Here is a 22,093-nt window from a genome sequence, read left to right as displayed (position 1 = left end):
CTTGTCATGTGATTTATTTACTGACACATGGATTGTCATGTGATTTATTTTATGAGTTTTTTTTATTTCTTTTTGCATTAATTTTTCTTTTTAGAACATTATATATTACAGATAAAAGTATATTTACTATTTATTATTTCTTTCTTAAGTGATGGCTATAGATCAGATTATTTTAATTAATAAGAAATAATAGATAATTGAATAAGCCATGATGTTTGTTTGTTTTTTTTGTTCCGAAAAAGAAAGAAATAGAAGAGGAAAAAATGACCAGCTTTATATATCGGGGAGGAGAAGGGCAGGGTGGGAAATCTCAAAAATGGTAGCTGGGAAGGTGACGGACGAAACCGTAACGGGCTTTTGCGGAAATTGAAGTGGGGCCCACGTGGGAGAAGAGTCTCGACCTGCCGTCGGTGTTGTCTTATCCCACATGGGATACCAACCCCATTTACACATCACCCCCTCCCTCCTTCTATCTCTTATTAATTAAAAACAACATACTATAGTAAAACGGGTGGGTTAATTACATTTAGGCCCTTGAGATTTCACTTTTGCACGGCCAGGCCGCAATTTGACTTGACATCTGCATAGACGCCCTTGTTGTTAACCTTAAATATAAAACATAATAATAATCATAATAATAATAATAATAATTCCTTTTTATCATTCTCTATTTAGAGTTTTATGTTGTTGTGTCCTATAATATTGTAAATAATAATTAATACCATCTATGTTTTTTTCATTTTACAGAAAATTTATACAATAAAAAAGATTATTTAGCTGTGTTTCAAGTACTCCTTTTTATTTTAATATATTAAATATATAAGGCTTGTAGTTCATTATAAAATCACTCACATAACAAATATAGGTTTCAATATTTACATTTAAGAAGCATCGAAATAAATTGTTTAAAAAATATAATTTATCCGAGTAGATTCTCTTGAATTATCTGTATCTTTAAAAAAAAAAAAAAACCAAAAAGTTGAAGTCCATTTACATGGAGGGAAATCATGCTTTCCCGCCATAACTGTGAAAGATCGACCGTCGACATTGGATGATGGCAAACTGGGGCGTCGGATCGGTGCGGCGCAACAGCAGCCGTCTGATTGAAAAGTCCCCGAAGGGAACAGTCGTATGAAAAGCAGACATTGTTTGGCGTCCCATGTCCATGTGTAATCATCACAAAGTTGAAAGATCAGTCCTTTTTATTATTTTTCCTTTTTCTTTTTGACGCTTGCCATAAAGCAATAAAGATCACCCAAACCCAAACAGATTAAATGACAAAAATAATATAAGATAAATTCACCAAATATATTCTCTGATCTGTCTGTATTAATAATGCTTACACTTTTTTATTTTTTGTTTTTTAAAATAATGTCATAGTTATTTTTAAAAATTAATTAAAGAGTTCTTAAGTTTAAAAAATACTCAAGCTTATGATTAATTTTTTTTTAAAAATAATATTTAATAATATATTTATAAAAAAGAAAAAGAAAACATACATAAGAAGAGGCGGAGGTGCATGTCAGACGGTGGACGAATGAATATGAGCCATTTATCTGTGACCGTACTCCCTCCAGCGCGTGGTTCAGCTTATCCATCACTCACACATCAAGCGCAAGTTAGGCGAAAGGTGGAGGGAATACACTATACAGAGTGCAATTCTCCATTATGCATGTAACGTGATTGTGAGGAGAGGAGAGGAGAGGAGAGGAGAGGAGGGACAGCGTGGATGGGCCCCCTTAATACGACGGACAAGCCCGATTACTTTACTGTTAGCATGTGTTTTTACAGATGATGATATGATACATAGTGAGTGATTGTAAAAATATAGCATTCCTCAATATAAGCAAGATTAATGTAATTCTGGCATAATGATTATCTTATCTTGGTTCGGGATTGGGATGTGACCTCTTCTTTGATAATATTTTAATCTCACAAACCCAACCTTCCTTTGGCTCTGGGTTCCTGCAGAGAAGAAATTCGGGAATTTGCATCGCTGCTGCGGGAGCATGTTAGATGCTCCCTCAATGGGAGCTTCTCTGGGCCTACGAGTGCCAGCATTGCCCTAACATATGATAAAATTATTATTACTTCTCGTATGAATAGTTGAAAAATAATGAAAAGTGATGTGGTGAATTATATAAAAAGAAATTAATATGAAAGTGACGTGACTTCAATTTTATTAAGAACTTTGCTAAATGGCTAAGCCACCCTGCAGCTGCAGCCCCCTGGGGAAATGGGAATACAAACCTCACCTCAGGTGAAGTCAAAACAAGAGCATCAATGACATAACCATTAAAGCACACGCCCCTAGCCCCTACCCCTAACCCCTACCCCTACAATAGAGATATTATTTAGGAATTGATCGAATGGTGTTTTCACTAAATAATCCCGCAAGCTTATCCATGTAGTTTTGGTCGCACAACGAGACCGGTAATACATTTGATTATATATTTTTTACTATAAACGTTGAAGAATTTAAATATTCAAAATTACGTTTTCATTTACAATCAAATTTGTAACTTAGATATTGTAGTCAAATTTGAAAAATATAAATATTAAAAATCTCGTTTTCATTTATTTTAAATACTTATGTATTATTATTTAAATTAGTTTTTTTTTTAATTTTGAAAGAAAAAGCATCCAATCAAATAATATTATTTTCTATTTTTATTTACAACATAGTCAAATCAAAAGCAAAAAGTTGACCATACCACCTCTTGGAAATTTTCTATGACAGAAAGAACAAAAATAAAATAAAATAATTTTAATGTGATTATATTTTTTCATTGTTTATTTATTTTTATTTCTCACCACACTACTTTACCCTGCTTAAAGGATAAGTTTGATATGCTTAATTTTATTTATTTTATAATAATCAAATTATGTATAATTATTTAAAATTAATTAGAGTATTCTAAATATTTTTTATTCAATATATAAATTTAAATTTTTTTTTAAAAATAATGTCAACAAAATTTCGATCAAAAACAAAATTAGGAGAAAAAACCTATTTTAAAATATAAATTCTAAGAGAAGTTTGATGAATTTTAACCTTAAAATAAAAGAGAATTAAAGTGAAACTAGCTTAATACCTTGTAATGCACGAATTATTTTATACTACTTTTTATTAAAGATTAAATGTTTGATAGCTTGAATACGACTCATCATTTGTTTACCATTTTTTAATATTTTAACTAAGCATTATAATATTTCATTGATTTTATTGTTTTACTACTAGACAATTAAATTATTTAATAGATGAGTAATTATTCTACTTAATAAATTAAATAGCTATACTTTCTAACCAAACAAGAAAAAAAAAATCAAATTCAAATATTTTTTGCTTTTATGATTATGGTTATTTAACATGTTCATCACACTATTGTATAAATAATTCTTTAAGATATAATAATTTATCAAACCATTTACAAGATAGTTTGCTTATTATATTGTCAGATAAAAAGGATAATTATAGTTAAACAAACAAACAACAGGACAAATATTTTGAAGACTCAAAGAAGACTAACATATTTTATACTAAATATTTAGGACAATCATAGTTAATGAAAATTAATAAAATAAACTTTATTTGATTGACACAAATTAAGGTTATAAGCTTTATTACAAAAATACATAATACCCTTAACTCAATAACAATATAGCGTAGTTTAGTCAATTAATAGATATTCCATCAATAAAATAAATTTTAGATTATATTCAAATTTACCTCTCATTCCTTGTCGAAATTGTGGGATCAAGCAATAGAACCCTACAAGGAAAGGCATTCCAATAAAATGAATTTCTATAAATCCAAACCTAGTTATGCAATTAAAGTAATTCTAGAGTTTGAATGACCAATTTTGATATTATTTTACTTTTTACCTACATTGTCAGCACTCATTTACACATTAACAAAATCATCTTCATCTAAAAACTACAAGTTATAATATTTTAAATTATTTATCATTCAAATAAATAATGTAAAAATATTATTTATGAATTGTAAAACAGTAAGTGTCTTAAAATAAAATTGGGATGCCCTTCCTTGTCGGGGGGGGGGGGGGGGCCTTCTTTTTACTTGGTCCCACAATTTTTGAGAAAAAACGTAAATCTAAGTTTGGTCACTGTGATTATGTAAGAAATGGGATGTCTTTCCTTAAAACAAAATCTTTCAACTCCCTTAAAACAAAATTTTTCAACTCTTTAACATTTTCCTCCAATTTCTTTTCCAATTTTGTTACCAATTATTTTCTTATTTCAATTTATTTTTCCTTCTCCAGTCCAAAACATGGCTCTCGAACATCCTTACATACAAAATATGAAAATTAAGAATTTCAAATAAATAATTGAACAAACTACTAGGATCTCAATTAAAAAAAATATTAACTAAATAAATCTGAATACAAAATTAAATAAATATTGTTAGCTAAGTAAGATTTAATTGAGTGTGGTGTTCTTACTTATTAAGTTTATCCTCTTACATTGATTTTTCATAGTTGAAAATACACAAAAGTCCAAACTTTTAATAAAAGTTTGTTACAAATGTGTACCCCACCATCCAAAGAAACATTTGAATGTTTACAATTGATGAGGGTCGTAACCTATAAAACATAATATGTAGTTATGGTATTAATTTATTTATTATATAATATTTTTAAAAAATGACATATAGATTGAAAATATAATTTTCACATTTTGTGGATTATCTTCTAAATACTTAAAGATGTGACATTTATTTTCAATTTAATATGATAGTTCGATTATTTTCATGCTGAAAAGCATTGATATTTATAAATGATTTCGTCACGTTAACTTTCATTAGTTCATACAAAATAGGATAAACTTTTTAAACACACAAAACTTTCTAAATGACTATAATTAAAGGGAAAAAAAATTGAGAACTAATATATATAACTGTGTTAAACTTTCCAGAAGTTTGTTGCACACAAAAAAAAAAGAAAAAGATAGAGAGATATATATATAAAACAATAAGGGTAATAAACCATAAATAAAATAATTACAACATAAAACAATTCATATAAAAAAGAGAGACAAATTAAAACTTTTAAAGTGTTTTCATTCACCAGAAGTAGTTGCAGCCAAATATTCATTTTCAGAAGGTTGGGCGAAAAAATAAGATAAGGATTGATAACATTTAAAAATGATAGAATAATACTTAAAAATGTATAATTTTAAGATTTTGAAAAAAAGAAAAGAATGAAAATAGAAAATTAAAATAAAGAGTGCATGGATCAATGACGAAGTATTTGGAAGATGGATAGTTTAAAGAAGGAGAACTAATAAAATTTAGAAGAAAATGGAAGGGTCGTAAGAATGTCTAGTATCAATTTTTTTTTTTAAAAAAAAATGAGAAATAAAATCAATGGTAGTTTACCCAAAAGACGAAGGGATTGAAAGATGGATAGTTGAAAGGAGGAGACTTGATAAAACTTAGAAGAAGATTGAATGGTAATGAGAACATTTAGTTTGAAGATTTTGAAAAAAAATAGAGAATTAAAATAAAAACTTAATGTCATTTGTCAAACAGCACATGTTGGTAGAACATATCTAATGCCGTTTGTCATGATTAAAGTCATTTATAAAAAATACATACAGGTAAAAGTTAAAGTCATTTGTTAAAAACGCGAAACTCTTTTAGTATAATAATATATATATATATATATATATTTGAGGGTGCAATTTGATTTTGATAGATTATTTTATCATACTGTTGGCTCAAGACCAATGCCTAGGCCCCTAAAAAAAAGGCCCAAAAATTATCAATTATGATAATTAATTATTTAAAATTTATTTTTTAAGATGTAAGATTATTAATTTTATTTTATTATTTTATTTAAATAAGAAAACCCTAAACTTACAAAGTTTGTAGATTATTTTTTAATATTAGACAATGAAGACATCATTTAGAGGAGAAAACCCTCAAATTCTTCAAGTTTAGAGATAATTTTTTATTATTAAACAATAAATAGTGAGTGTGTGAGTTAGTAAGGAAAAAAATGTTAAGAAATAATGTTATTTTAAGAGGATAAATTGATAAAATAATTATTTAGATAATAAAAATTTTATTTAAAAAATTCACAGATTTGAGTATTAAAGAAAAAAAAATCAATAATTTTTTAATTTGTAAGATTTTGTTTTGGACTTTTTATATTTGTTTATTTAACTCTTACATTTTTACATTTTTTTATCTATATTATTACACGATTACAACGATTAATTTGTAAAAGGGAAAATTATTGTTGAATGACCCTCGTATGGCTGATCCAAACGATGGATGACTCCCATGGGGTGTATCTAAGCAATGGACAACTTACTCGGGGGATGACTCATTCGGGGGTATGAGTAACGTGTGGATTGTCCAAACGATGAGTAATTATCAAGAGAGATGTGTGAGTATTCCAGAGTGGAATGACAACGATGGATGAGTTTCTCGGGAGTCACTGTAGTGATGGATAAGTCTCCCAAGGGGGTCAGAACAGTGATGGATGAGTCTCTTGGGGGTCATGACACTGATAGATGAGTCTTTTGAGAGCAATGGATGAGTCCCTCGGGGTCACGACAACGATAAGTGAGCCCTTTGGTTAGGTTGAGAGCGATGGATGACCTGTTGAAAAGAAAATCGGTGAGGGGCGCGGGTGAGAATTCCCACATGGACCCTTCGATGCCTAAGTCAAACATTTGTAGAAGTAAAATGTTTGAAGGCAAAAATATAAGTACGAGAATGAGAGATTGCCTCTCGAATGAGAGAAAAATACCCCCTATTTATAGCGAGGGGAGTGGCATCCATGTGTCGAGTGACCCATTTTTCTTGACGAATATCTTAGAGACGATTTTGACTGAGTCTTACGAGGTTATTGGCGCAAGGATGCATAGATGCAGGCACGCAAAAGCGGACAAAAAAGGGCGCACGTTAGGCACCCCGATGGACCTCCATCGAGGGTGTGCAATATCCCCAAGAGAAGTCTCTCGAGGGTGTGAAAGTACCCCCGAGAGACATCTCAGGGGGTAGAGGCGCCCCCACTGCTGTGTGGCAGCAAAAGGGGGGAGGCGGGCATAACAATCTATATTGTCAATTTAAAAGTATTTATTTTTAAAATTTAAATACAAAAAATTAATTAATAATTTTACATATAAAAAAATTTAAAAAATAAATTTTAAATAATTTTTAATATTTATTTATATTATTAAAAAACTACCAAAATAACCTTCGGCACAATTATTCGTAGATCGGCCACGTTTTCTCCTTCGTTTCTCATATTAGAATTCAACTATGGCCCTATGGGCCAACCTCCCGCTCGGGGTATTACAATACAGTGTTCGAAGGGGGGAATACTCACATAGTCACATAATACCTTTTGCATTGTTTAGCTCCGAAGATGGCGGATTCGACGAGCGATCAGGTTTCCATGTTCCTGAAGACTGGCATATACCGGTTCGAGAGCTCCAACACTGTATTCATCGACCAAGTTCGAGTTCTCAACCGGTCTTACGCTCGATTCCGGGTTTCACCCTCAGCTTACTACTCTCGCTTCTTTGATTCCAAAGCCTCCCAACCACAGCCTAGGGATTCCACACACTCGAGAAAACGTAAACGGAAACAGAAGCCTGGGAGGCCTCACACTCTTAACGGGAGAGAGCAAGTTGCCGATCGACGGCATCAAGTAGAAATCGTCAACTTGTATACCGTTAAATACGTAATTGCATGTTGTTGATAAATCGACTGATTGGAACTGTGTATTATTGCAGGAGGTGAGGGATTTTTTGGCGAAGGCACATGAAGATTTACTTGGAGCTACTGATTTGCTAGGGCTTATGCTCAACTTGAGGAGCGAGGGGCATTCTTCGGGGGGTTGTGGAGACTCGATTTTGCCAAGCGTTGGGCACTCATTTATTGAGCTCGCTAGGGTTTGGCAAGCTCCCTTGTATGAGATAACCCTTAATTTTCCTCAATTCAGCGATTCCACACAAAGTGGAGGTTGGTTTGTTATCCTTTATTTTCTTCCGCATTACTTTTTCTTCTTTTCATTTTGTTTGTCAGGTGATATAATGGAACGTTAGCTTCACATTTTAATGATACTTTTACTGAATGAATGCTTGCAGTACAAGAATTTATTCCCACGTGTTCCCATCTAGGGACTTATTTCCTAATCCTGGTGCTATGTGTGAAGTAGTCTCTGTGGCATATGGAAGAATACGACTTAAGTGAACTCTTCTTTTTGTGGTTTTCAAATATTACTTACCAGACTACTCAAGAGTTTGAGAAATAAGTCAAAAAGCACCCAAAAAGTGTTTGATGAGAGGCACAAATGAGTGATAGCTGATAGGTCCAACCAATTTCAAGAACTATAGACAAATGATTGAAAAGTCAAGTTTTCAGGAAACTAAGCTTGTGGAAACTAATAATTATTTATTTTTATAGACTATGCAAGCAAAAAATAAATTAATTTCCATGAGATTGTATTATGCAGCATATATTGCTTGCGCCATCTCACTGCTGGATGAGCATAATGCCAGCTGTTTTAGTTGTGGTGCCCAAAAACAGTTATCAGCTCTTTGCCTCTTTATAACTGGACAATGACCTCAACTTGGGAACAGTTTCAATATAAGAATTATATTTTAAGCCTAACACTATTATTCTTGAGATAAGGAAGAGGGAATGCTATTAAATCAGAAAATATATAGCCAGTATTTACATCTCTTTTTTTGTAGTTTGTCCCATGTAAAGAACAGACAATCAATTATAGTTTGCACTGAAGCTTCTTGCTTTTTTTAGGCTAATGTAATGCTAAAGGCTACCAGATTCATGTTTGTGGTATGATAAAATATAAGATATAGAGAGTTGATGGTAAGCACTGAATAGGCTTACCCACAAAAATTAACTTGGGCCTATATGTGTCGTGCGACCAGTTATACTGGGTCTAGCAGCCTGTCATCTCAACTGGACTTCTCAATGACATCGGTTTGTGCTTCTTATTGATAGGTTTTCCAGTAGTTCAACATAGTGAACAACAAAGAGTCTCCCCAATTTTTAATAGCTTAGTTATTAACGAGACAAGAAAGGACGTGGAGGCTGAATTCCTGAGCAGCAAATATGTAATACCCAGAAACAGTTGTTTTTACATGGTATGAGGACACCTCTTTCTTCTAGTAAAAGTTTTAGATGATTAACATCATGCACAGTGGCTCTTTTATTTATGTCTTTTGTTTTTCTTCTTTCTTATTCCCCATTTTTTTATCCCCAATAAAAATCCTCGAGGGCAATTTGTATATTCCCATGTTGATGTATTATCTTAACTTGTTACAATTATGTCATGGGTTCTTCTGTGTGGTGGAATACTTTGATTATTATTTGTTATGTCTTGCATGCTTCTTATGTTTTCTTCTTCGTGTGGCATGGAAGTCTGATATGAGGGAGATTCAGAACCTGATTCCTGGTAAGTTAACTAATAAAACTTGATTTTGTGTTTGAATATTGCCTTGTATCTAAGCAGTTGCTCTGCGCTGAATGGTAATACACATTATGAAATGTCATTTGCTACCTGGTTGGTTTGGAGCCAAATATACAATGAGCATTGTAAATTGATGCTTTCTCCTAGGAAGTCTTCATCCCTACAACCGATGCCCCTTGATGGCTGGACTTATCCTTCCTCAAGTTTATTTGGAATCTTGTTTCTTCATATGGGAACACATAAAAATGTTGAAATTTTTTATAGATATTAAATAAATGGAAACACAACGTAGGCATCAAATCAAATTCCTGGGGGAAGCCTTCTCTATTTGTCTATTTTCTGCATGTGAATGAGTATGCTGTCAATAGTCCCACCCAGTTTTTTGAAAAGCGCCAAGTGCACTTAAGCTTAGAAGGCCTACAAAGTGCAAAAGAAGTGCATGCTCAAGCAAAGTGAGGTGCACATAATAAAATAAAGAGTGCAATAACTTTTGTGAGCATCAAAAATATAATCTATTTAAAAAGCAATCATTCAAAAAACTAAATAAGAATGAGGGCTAAAAATTTAACAAAAGATGGGATATCATTTTTCATTTTTATTTTATACTAGTTTACAAGTTCATACAACATAACAAAAACATATAAGAGGACATAAAGAAGGATACAATTTGGTTAGTAGTTGGTCCTAATGGAACTTGGAAGACAAACTAGTCTAAACTCTCAGTTGAAAAGGGCCTGAATATGCTAAGGCTTCTTTTTTAATTTTTTATTTTGGTGAGTCTTCTTTTGTTTTTTTTGCAAAAGTTTGGCAAAAAATCTCATTCTATTTCATCAACATGATTTATGCAGAGGATTAGATAGAAGAATAAGGAAAAAAAAAATCATCCCTAATTTACAACAATCCCAATTAACAACCCTAATTTACAGCAATCCCAATCAATCAATCAATCCCTAACTGGCAATCAATCAACAACCCCTAATTTACAACAATTAGGTATAAATTAGCAACTCCTAATTTACACGTAATTACATGTTTCTTTAAATATTTTTTGCTTGGTAAATATAGCTAAGTCTTTGTTTGTATTTAGATCTGATAATAGCTTTTTTTGGGTAAGGATTCCATACCAACTATTCATATTGTTTGCTGAAAAAAAAACCCGAGTATATTTTTGAAGCGCGCTTTTTTGTGCTTTGGAGCTCAGGTAAAAGTGCAACTTAAGCGCGCTCAGCTAAAGCTGCTGAGCTTCACACAAAAAAGCCCCGAGCATGTTGTGCTTAGGTGCTTCGGGCTTAAAGCGCACTTAAGTGCGCTTTCTTAAACATTGGTCCCACCAACGTGGGTAGATGATGGTTGTTTCTTTAAATCTACTGCTTGGAAATGTGGGTTAAATGTCTCTGATTCTTTCCTGCAGCTGAATCTGATAATGGTTTCAATCTTATACTGATTGATCCACCATGGGAAAATAGCAGTGCGCACCAGAAATTGAAGTATGTTCCATATTCTTAAATCTGTTTCCCGCACCAGAAATTGAAATATGTTTTCATATTCTTAAATCTGTTTACAGCCTTCATGATCCTCTCTCCCTCCCTCTCTTGAATAACTTGTCAATTTTTTTTTAAATCTGTTTTCTACCTAGAGTCCTGTTATCTAATGTGTAATATTGGAAAGAAATAGGCCAGGACATACTGCACGAGTTAATTTGCTACCTGGATCCATTTGACCAAATATTAAAGCCAAATGTAAAGGTGTTGAATCAGCCAAAATCTAATCACACCATTTGTTTTTTTGTTTAGGTGCTTGCTGAAAAATGATTGAACTTTCTGCAATCAGTAATTATGAGAAGAGAGAGGCAGTGTGAAATTTCTTTAATCTGTGTTGTGGTCTTTTTATCATAAGCTGGTTCATTTGCCGCTAGAAGTTATAGTTTCTGTTAAGATTAGGAGCACTAGGATCTTCTCAATTCAATGCCAATCTCACCAACACACTCTCTCGGTTATAAAACACAAACAACAGAAAATGAAAACAGAATATAAAACACTAAGATAAAAAGGAGAAAAACAACCAAACCACAAGAAGAGACAAGGATTTATCTTGGTTCGAACTGATTGAAATCAGTCCTACATCCAGCTGCAGTTCGAGAGTAATCCACTAGAAATCCAATGAAAAAATCAACACGCAAGGAACCCACAAGAAACCCTTTCCTCTCTCTATCACACGAGTACACTGCCTTCACCCGAGATTATAAAGAACTTTCTTTCTTCAAGCCTTTCCTCTCACAACAATTCTTGTATTCAGAAAGAGTAAAAAAACTAAATGATCATAATAATCATTCCAGTCTGGCTATCTATCTATTTATAGAGGGTTGGACAAAAATTACAAAGGATAATTAAAAAAACAACACAAAGTCTATTCTACCCTTATATAACCGACTTAATTAGAATTTATCTAACTAACTTATTTCTGGTTATATCATCAATCTGGTTTCTTCTGATCCTTTCTGATCTTCTAGAATATACTTCATGCAAAACTTCAACAAATCTCCACCATTTTGCATGTGTGACTTCTAGAATTCGGCTCCGCGAATTGCTCTCCTCCAGGACCTGCAAAACAAACTGATCATTCACAAATACAAATATGTGAGAGCCTCAAACAATGAGTAACTTAGACATAGGTACTGCTTTAGTGAATATGTTCGCAACATTTTCCTCTCCTGCTACCTTTATCAAATCTATTTCTTTCCTTTCAAGTACTTCTATGATAAAGTGATACCTAACATCAATGTGCTTAGTTCTCTCATGGTGTGCTTGATTTTTAGCTAAGTGTATAGCACTTTGGCTATTGCACTTTAAGATAGCCTTAACATTTCTCCCTAAGAGTTCACTTATTAAACCTCTCAACCATAGGCTCTCCTTTATAGCTTATGTAATAGTTATATACTTAGCCTCGGTGGTTGAGAGAGCCACTATCGATTGCAAATTAGTTTTCCAACTTATGGTTGCATTCCATAGCTTAAAATACATACCCGGTAGATGACCTCTTTTGGTCCAAATCTATTGCATAGTTAGAATCAATGAATCCTAGTAGATTAGACTCATCTTTACACTAGCTCCACCATAAACTAAAGTCATGTTTATTGATCCTTTAAGGTACCTAAATATCCACTTAACAACAGCCCAATGCTCCTTACCCGGATTAGCGATAAACCTGCTAGCAACACTCATAGCATGAGCTAAATCCAACCTAGTACACACCATACAATACATGAGGTTACCTACAGTACTAGAGTAGGGTATCTTGCTCATTTCTCTCATGCTCTCTTCATCACTAGGTGATTGGTTGTGGGATAGCTTAAAATGCTATGCAAATGGAACATTTACCTCCTTTGCATCATGCATTTGAAATCTCTTAATCAATTTCTCTAGGTATGCCTTTTGGGATAGTTGGATTAACTTCTCTTGTCTATTCCTTGCTATTTCAGTCCCTAAAATCTTTCTAGCTTTCCCTAGCTCCTTCATCTCAAAAGTTGATTTTAATTGCAGCTTTAACCTATGAATTTCCTCATCTAATTGACTAGCAATCAGCATGTCATCCACATAAAGAAGGGGAGAGAGAGAGATTTTAGATGAAATATGCTTAACATAGACACAAAAATCAAAGTCACTTCTCTTGAAGCCTTGGTTGATCATGAATGTATCAAATTTTCTATACCTCTGTCTAGGGGATTACTTAAGTTCATATAAAGACTTATTTAGCAAGCATACTTGCTCCTTCTTACCCCTAACCTCAAATCCCTTAGATTGATTCATTAAAATATCCTCTTTTAACTCACCATGAAGGAATGCAGTGATCACATCCATCTGCTCTAGGCTTAAGTCTAGATGGGCAGTCATAGCAAGCAAGATTCTATTTGAGGTATGTCTCACTACCGGTGAGAAAACCTTATTAAAATCCACCCCAACAACTTGGGTGAATCCCCTTGCTACCAACCTAGCTTTATACCTATGTTTTTGCTCCTTTAATTTTAAAGAGCCACTTACTACCTACCACCCTTTTATCTAAGGGTCTATCAACCAAAACCCAAGTCTTATTCTTATTTAGAGATTTCATTTCTAATTTCATGGCATCCAACCATAACTTGGAATCCTTTGATTTCATAGCCTTTTCATGTGAAAGATGTAATACCCCGTATTTCCAGAGATTGCCACGAATGAATTCGAAGTACCGAAAAATTGACTTGAGAGGGCAATAAGTCATTGAATCAACTGCAGGGAGTACCTTGGAGCTTAGATATTTAAGGAAAAAGGTATGTGATCGACGAGCGTTTCGAGGCGAAATTTATGACATCAAAAGAAATCAAATCAGAGACGATTTTTGGTACAGCTATGAGTTTACATGAAAAATTGAATGATGGTAAGGGACTTCTGGGAAGTCAACAGAATCCTGAGAATGTTCATATTTTGCATAAGGAACAACCCTTAAGTGGTTTTGGGATGAAACAAAAGGGTTTGCGATCAAAACATGCATTCGGGCTTAAGTGTAATTTTTAATTCTAGTTGGAAAAGGGTTGAAAGTGATATTTTTCCGAATTTGTTGGGCCAATTGAGAAGCATTGGACTTAGGGGTGCAAGTGGAAAAATATCAAAGCTTGAGAACTTGAAATGAGGGCCAAAATGACATTTAGAAGAAGCTTGGGGTGGAAGTGTAATTTCTGAAACTGCTGTAGTAGGTGGCCGCCGACCTGCCACCGCACGTGGAGCCAAATCTGGTGATGGGACGGCCGAATCTTGCTAGGGTATGGCCATCACTGGCCTAGGAAGTTTAGGGGTGAAGCAATGGCCTGTGAGTTGCCGAGGAATGGCCAGATTTTGCCTATAAATAGGCTGAGGGTTTCAATATTTTTGGAGCATTAAATCTGAGCATTTGAGAGTGATTTGAAGGAATTAGATAAGGGGCTTTTGTTCTTGGAGTGTCGAGCATCTTTTCTGAAAATTTTGGTTAGTTCTTGTGATGGTTTAAGAGTGTTTCGAGGGGTGGCCGGAAAAACGAAACTTTGATGGAGGTGAGCTTTCGGGAGCTTTTTAGGGGGTTTTGGCCATTGTTTTAGGCATCCAAGGGTGCCAATGGAATCGACTTGAGGTGTAAAGCAAGGAAGGTCAAGCTTTGCGTGTACTACACGCGCATTGTCTTCTCCGGTGAACCCTTCGCCGCGGGCAACCTGAGATTTGCAAACTGTTTTGGAGTTCTCACTAGAAGGTTTATCTTTTAATTGGACTGTGTTCCTGGAATATTTAAACGTTCCAAGTTCGACAAGTGACTCTAAGGGAAAGGAGATAGTTGAAGAATAAGCTTATTTTTGTTGTATGTAGCATGTTTTAGCATGTCTTTAATTATGTACGAAGAATTCAATTGATGACTAGAAATATGCAAACCTTGGTATATTTTCGGTCATGTTTAGGACATATAGTTAATGCTTACAAGAGATGATGTCCATGTAATATATTTTGTAGACATCTTGAACGGTTTCTTATATGATAAATAAAACATTATGATTATGAATCATATCAGGTTTGATCTGGCTTCTACGTTTGTAATAACATCACCTGTCTTAGTTAATTGGTTATTAAGTTCATTAGGCTGAGAAGGTGAAATTGGGATTTATGGGAATTGTGTGATTGTATGTCAGTGGTTGTGGTGTGAAAAAAATATATTCCCAAAATCTTAAGTTATTTGATGCCCGAAAAATTTGGGGTGTTACAAAAGAGGTTCATCTCCAGCTGTCTCTTCTGCACTTAACAGTGCATAGGAGACTAAATCAGAATACCCATACCTTATAGGAGGTCTAACCTCTCTCCTTTGCCTATCCCTTACCACACTGTACCTTCCTAAACTAGGGGAACTATCCGAACTGGATGGTCTAGCACTACCTGAAGGCTGGAACCTCTCAGAACTTGAGGGATCATCACTGCCACTTTGCTGAAAGCTATCTAAGGTAGGGGAATCAAGATCAGCAACTTGCTGATCCATAGACATAGGAAAATCAGCACTGTCAGTGTGCTGATTTGCTGCCAAATCCATGGGATTATCCATGGCAGCATCCTGAACTTGCTGTTCCATCTCAACAGCCTGGTTTTTTCTTTCCTATCCTTTTGAAGATCTACCTTATCATCCTTTAAGAAAGAATCCTCACTGAAAGTCACATCCCTACTCACCAAAGTCCTTGGCAATCCTTCTTCTAGGGCCCATAACTTATATCCCTTAACCCCAGTTGGATAACCTATGAATAGACACCTTTTGGCCCTAGGCTCCAATTTCCCTTGCTTAACATGTGTATAAGCAATGCAGCCAAATACCCTTAAATGCTCTAAGCTTGGCTTATGGTCATTCCATACTTCATAGGGTGTTTTAAACCTAGCACGGATTAACATGCATCTCACCCTTTCTAAAAGGGTTCTATTCATTCTCTCAGCTAGGCCATTTTGCTTAGGGTTACCCGGGACTGTTAAATGCCTAAGGATGCCATTTTCTTTACACATTTGAGCAAATTTTTTGTTACAAAACTCAAGTCCATTATCTGTCCTAATGACATTGATTTTTATACCTTTTTGATTCTCGATTAAGGTTTTCCAAGTTTTAAATGTTTCAAAAGTTCCATCTTTTGATTTTATTACATATATCCAAACCATCCTAGAAAAGTCATCTATGATTGACAAAAAATACCTTGCTCCACCATGTGTTAAACATTGACTAGGGCCCCACAAATCTGAATGAATATATTCTAAAGGGGCCTTAGATATGTGGTTTGCTTTCTTAGGGAATTTTACCTTAGAAGACTTACCAAAAATACATGTTTCACATTGGTCCAAATCTGTTACATTTCCAGCCCCTAGGATACCTTGTTTGGACAATTCTTTAAGGCCTTGCTCACTTATGTGAGCCATCCTATAGTGCCACAATTTTGTTTGATCATAGGTTCTATTTTCACCTATAGCTGCCTCTCCACTTAAAGTGGTTGCTTGCAGCACATATATTCCATTGTGAAGGGCAGCTTTCATGCATATAAGGGCTCCCTTTGATACCCTTAATACTCCACCATGCCCTTTATAGGAATGACCACTCTTATCCAATTCTCCTAGGGATATTAAGATCCTTTTTAAATCTGGAACATACCTAACAGATTTTAAAGTCTTTACGAATCCATCATGTATCGCCAATTTTATGTCTCCTATCCTTTTTATAATACACTCATGGTTGTCCCCTTACATCACCTTTCCACCACCTATATCTTTATAGTTTAAAAACCATTCTCTATGGGATGCCATGTGAAAAGAACAACCTGAATCTAAAACCTACATATCCACATCTTCTAGGCAAGATGCAACCAATGCATCTGCGCTATCATAGTCATACTCACATAGGGAGGATGAAATTTCAGAATTTGATTTTTCTTTAAATTCTTTCTTTTTCTTAGGACATAATTTCTTAATATGACCCTCTTCATGGCAGTGATAACATTTAATTTGTTTCCTACCATTCTTAGACTTGGACCTAGACTTCCCCCTAGACTTAAACTCTCTCTTTTCAGTCCTACTAGCAGTTAGGACATCTCCAACAGCCTTACCTTCTACTTTCTGTTGCAATTCCCTTGACTTAAGTGCCCCAATTACATCTTCTAGGGATAATGTGTCCCTACCATGTTTTAAAATATCAACAAAAGTTTCATATGACATAGGTAACGAATGCAATAATACAAGAGCCTTATCTTCCTCATCATATTTTATATCTTTGTTTTCCAAATCAAGACATAGTTTATTGAAATCATCAATATGATTTTGGAGTTTCTGCCCTTCTTGCATTTTGAAAGTGAAAAACTTAGCCCTCAAGTACAGCCTACTTGAAAGAGATTTTGTTATATAAAGGCTTTTTAATTTTGACCATAATGCCTCTGCTGATTCCATTTTAGACACTTCCCTTAAGACTTTGTCTCCTAGACTCAAAATTAGGATATTATAAGCTTTCTTGTTGATTTCTTTCCTTGATTTCTTTTTTCTGTTCATCAGTGATGTTTTCAGGCAATTTCTTTTCAGTTTCTAAGGCTTCATCTAACCCTAGATTACCCAACAAAGCTTTCATTTTAATTCTCCAAAGCCCAAAGTCATTAGTTCCATCGAACTTTTCAATGTCACACCGGGTAGCAGAGGCCGTGGAAGCCATGGCAGGTTCTAAGTCCTATTGATTTCTAGGGTTCTTGGCAAATCTTGAATGAGTTCCAGACTCTGATACCAATTTGTTAAGAGTGGGAGCACTAGGATCTTCTCAATTCAATGCCAATCTCACCAACACACTCTCTCGGTTATAAAACACAAACAACAGAAAATGAAAACAGTATATAAAACAGTAAGATAATAAGGAGAAAGACAACCAAACCACAAGAAGAGACAAGGATTTATCCTGGTTTGAACTAATTGAAATCAGTCCTACATCCAGCCGCGGTCCGAGAGCAATCCACTAGAAATCTAATAAAAGAATCAGTACACATGGAACCCACAAGAAATCCTCTCCTCTCTCTATCACACAAGTACACTGGCTTCACCCAAGATTACAAAAAACTTTCTTTCTTCAAGCCTTTCCTCTCACAGCAATTCTCGTATTCAAAAAGAGTAAAAAAACCGAATGATCATAATAATCATTCCAGTCCACCTATCTATCTATTTATAGAGGGTTGGGCGGAAATTACAAAGGGTAATTAAAAAAAAAACCATAAAGTCTATTCTACCCTTATATAACCGACTTAATTAGAACTTATCTATCTAACTTATTTCTGGTTATATCATCAATCTGGTTTCTTCCAATCCTTTCTGATCTTCTAGAATATACTCCATCCAAAACTTCAACAGTTTCTAGAAGCCTGCAAATGTTAGGTTGGAAGTTACAAAAGCTTTTCCTTTTTCCTGATACTAGCCATCATATACTAAATGTTTCATTAACATCAGTTATCAAGTACTGTGTTTTCCTCATCATTACAGGTATCCAACCTTACCAAATCGATTCTTCTTATCACTTCCAATTAAGGAGCTTGCTCATGCAGAAGGAGCTGTGCTAGCCTTATGGGTGACCAACAGGGAGAAATTGCGGACTTTTATTGAGAAAGAACTGTTTCCCTCTTGGGGAGTCAAATTCATGGCTACTTTTTATTGGTTAAAGGTGAATATTTTATTTGTTTATTTTTTGGGTTTTCTTCATAGTTGATAAGACAGCACAAACTGCCTGTTTGTGTAAAATTTGGTGTACTTGAGGGTTTTAGGTGAAACCAGATGGCCTATTGTTAAGTGACTTGGATCTCTTCCATCATAGACCATATGAATGCCTTCTTGTGGGTTACTGTCATGGCAAGGTAAGACAATGCTACATTAAAATATCTGTGATTGCTAAGGGCCCATGGTCGTTTTTGTGTGAAGGTTCTTTTTAAGCATTCTCAGTCATGACTTTTTGCAGGCTGTGGATTCTGAATGCTCATCAAGATTCAAATCTATACCAGATAATCAAGTTTTCATTAGTATTCCTGGGGATTACTCTAGGAAGCCCCCAATTGGAGGTACCTATGGCATGCTATTCTTTGGTTTTGCTTGGTTTATTTGATTCCTCCATCAAGTCTTAAGTTCTCTGCTGTAACTGCTAAGTTCTCTGTAGCTTTATACACATTTGACATTTCATCTATGGAAGAAAAGTCCCGAGTCAATTACATTCATAGATAAGCATATTCAATCATGTTGATCTGTGCAGATTGCTACTTTCAACCTTCACTTGTGAAAAATTCTTTTTATTCCCATTTCTCTTGACAATTTCAGAGTTGCTACTGGATTATGTACCTGGATTCAGCCCTGCTCGCTGCATTGAACTATTTGCTAGAGAAATGATAGCTGGATGGACTTCATGGGGGAATGAACCACTTCATTTTCAAGAGTCTAGGTATTTTGTAAGGAGAACAGATACATAATGCATTCAGACAATTACTGTTGAACTGCCATTTGGACCTGGTACCCGCTCCAGCATTGTGCTAGTGCTTACATGTGAGTTGCAAATTTTATTGTTCCCATTGACATAATTATTAAACTTGAAAATGAATTACATTCTGCTGTCATATTCATGATCGCATGGCTAGGTACTTCTCACTATAAGTGATTGATGAAAACTACTAATAGAAAAGCTTGTAAAACCTACATGGAAAAGGTATCACTGAGAGTCGGCACTTGTAGTTGCCTTTCCAGTATGAGGTAGAGCATTTCCTCTCTTTGTTTCATTCTTCCTTTAAATTAGTCTCTGCTTGCCTGATTTGTTTCTGGCTTACTGTCCTTCCAATCTTGGACCCCTGTTATGTTCCCATATTTTTCTTCCTCAACAAAGGCTCTCCTTATTCTTTTCCTTTACTTCCCAATTAAAGCATTCTATATAAGCTTGACATTTTAGGCCACCCTTTGTTGTGATTGGTTTCAGAGTTCTAGTCGAAGCAGGCATGGAATATCAGCCAAAGCAATTCAATGAACATTTTCTAAAGCTAATTTGTGATGTTTGGTTAGGTTGTGTGAGCTTTCTTAATGTTCAAGCCTTAAATGTAATATTCTTTGCCAATCAACCGACTAGTGTTGGAGTGTTGATTCTGGCTTTTTGTGAACTTACGAGTCAAAATTGTTTATCCCCTACCTTTTGCTTTTTCGTTGCCATCAGTTGCTATTAGAGCTACATGCTTCTTACCATCATAGTTTCACAAAGAATACATGCTTTTGAAGATATTTATGACCAAGATGCAATGGCAGTTTCTACGATCAATTCCCTTGATTGCCTGAGGGATCCCCAGAAAAAAAAAATGGTGCCTGTAAATGAGCTGCTGAGCTGCTCTACGTAACTGAGCAATAGACCTTAGTGCTTCTCATAATATTTTATTATGTAGATCATTTGTTGTCAAGATAACTATTCCATGATCCAACATCATAACCACTTAATTGATATTGTTTACAAGTAAAATGATATTTATTATTCTTTGATTCAATAGAACCTAAAAAGTATATCGAAGTGACTAAATTGAAATGCATCAGCAGTGATGGAATTAGAATCAGAATGTCAGGGGCTAAAGTGTTAAAATAACAGATTTTTTAATCTGAAGTCCAAAGTGATGTAAGTTGACCAAAATTTGTTTGGTTCGCTCCTTTTTTTTTTTCCCTTTTCCCGTGTTTCTTTGTCCATTTGTTTCATGAAATTAGTGATCATGCATGCCACATTAACAGTTTGCTGAGCATGGCTCATTTTGACCTGGATTGGAACATAATGCAGATTCAAGGGTGAAGGACGGCTTGCAGAATGAGAAAAATCAAACTTCCACTCTCTCCAAGATTATTCTGGCGAAGGTCGGACACCTAGGTTATAAAAAAAAAACAAACTTTTGGAGAAGCTGAGGTGATGACTATCAAAATTTGGTACTTTATTTATGAGAAAGCATATTCAACGTGGAAGTTTGTTTTTTGTTCTTTTATTTTTGGCTAGAAAATGTTTGTTTTTCAATAACCAAAAGCGCACGCGTGCACACACACACACACACACACACACATGTATATATCAATTTTATATTATAAAGGGAAAAACAGGGATCACTGTTGCTTTTTTTCGATGCTGTGTAACATTTTTAAGTGTCCTCAGCATTAGGCTTTTTCATTTTTGCTGGGTCTCAAGAGTTGTTTTTGTATGCACCCTTGGTCTTAATTTGCAAAGAGGTTGTTTTCGCAACTAAAACTCATGAGTTGAGAAAATACCCTCAACAAAGTTTAGTTATACATAAGTGAGTTTCCACAGTTTATGAGAGGTAAAAAAAAAATCAGACTTAATAAATTACCACAAATTAGTTTTAGATGGTTTTCCACAGGTCTATCTTCAGGACATTGTTGAGAATTTTTTAGTTCAAGATTGCTATTCTTCTCCTATATATTTGTGAATATGCAACGTGCATAGCATGTACGGAACTAGTATGTATTAGTAAATGTGTATGATGGTAGAAGAAGCCGTCATATTGTGGCAACATTGTTGAAACATCTGAGTTACCATTACCCTGTAACACCAATTGCTGCCTTGTTCTTATCGAGATGATCTTTCAGGCTCGGAAGTTTCGGGTTTAAATTTTGCGGGAACTTGCCCTGTTCGCCTGCGGGTTTGCTTCACCCATTCCATCCCACCTGCAAAAAGAAGTTTCAATGGAACTAGGATCTGCCACCAGCTAGCCCCTAAAAGTTATCCACAATCAAGGGCTTGTTTTACAGCAATCTCGTCTTTGGTTTTTGTTTTTATTTTTAAAATTCTAAAAAAATTTAAAAATTTTGCAAACGAAATTAAAGTCAAATGAGTCCTAGCAGTGATATCGCGGTGTTGAATTCTTGACTTGGAAAGGCTTTGTGATCCGCTGATGTTGATGATTTGAGTTAAGCATGAATAATGTAAACAAGGCAATGCATGAATAATGTAAACTGGGCCAGTGTTCAGGCATCCCGGAATGTTTATTGATGTATAATTTAGACACAGCATTTATAAGTGTATTGATATTGTTAGGTAAGGGAAGAACAGTGTCTTGTCCTCTTTTG

At 34.6% G+C, this 22,093-nt stretch overlaps 1 protein-coding gene across 5 annotated transcripts; it reads left to right on the top strand.

Moving 5' to 3' along the window:
- The first annotated feature begins 7,287 nt into the window (after positions 1 to 7,287).
- Positions 7,288 to 22,093, top strand: LOC127800238 (methyltransferase-like protein 2). Of its 5 annotated transcripts, none has more exons than XM_052334742.1 (11): positions 7,288 to 7,685; positions 7,771 to 7,999; positions 9,005 to 9,147; positions 9,425 to 9,458; positions 10,885 to 10,960; positions 18,497 to 18,674; positions 18,775 to 18,864; positions 18,966 to 19,065; positions 19,319 to 19,540; positions 19,633 to 19,744; positions 20,799 to 21,126. In XM_052334742.1, the coding sequence occupies exons 1-9, from the start codon at positions 7,401 to 7,403 to the stop codon at positions 19,465 to 19,467; spliced, it is 1,284 nt and encodes a 427-aa protein (XP_052190702.1). In that variant the 5' UTR covers positions 7,288 to 7,400; the 3' UTR covers positions 19,468 to 19,540; positions 19,633 to 19,744; positions 20,799 to 21,126. The 5 variants fall into 5 exon arrangements, with proteins under 5 accessions (XP_052190702.1, XP_052190703.1, XP_052190704.1 ...); XM_052334743.1 differs by lacking the exon at positions 20,799 to 21,126 and adding an exon at positions 19,965 to 20,737; XM_052334741.1 differs by lacking the exon at positions 19,633 to 19,744 and adding an exon at positions 21,614 to 22,093 and having other exon boundaries at positions 7,289 to 7,685; positions 20,799 to 20,921.

This window comes from Diospyros lotus, chromosome 4 (assembly GCF_014633365.1).
Source record: "Diospyros lotus cultivar Yz01 chromosome 4, ASM1463336v1, whole genome shotgun sequence".
Lineage (NCBI taxonomy): Eukaryota > Viridiplantae > Streptophyta > Magnoliopsida > Ericales > Ebenaceae > Diospyros > Diospyros lotus.
This window is presented reverse-complemented; position numbering and strand designations above follow the sequence as displayed.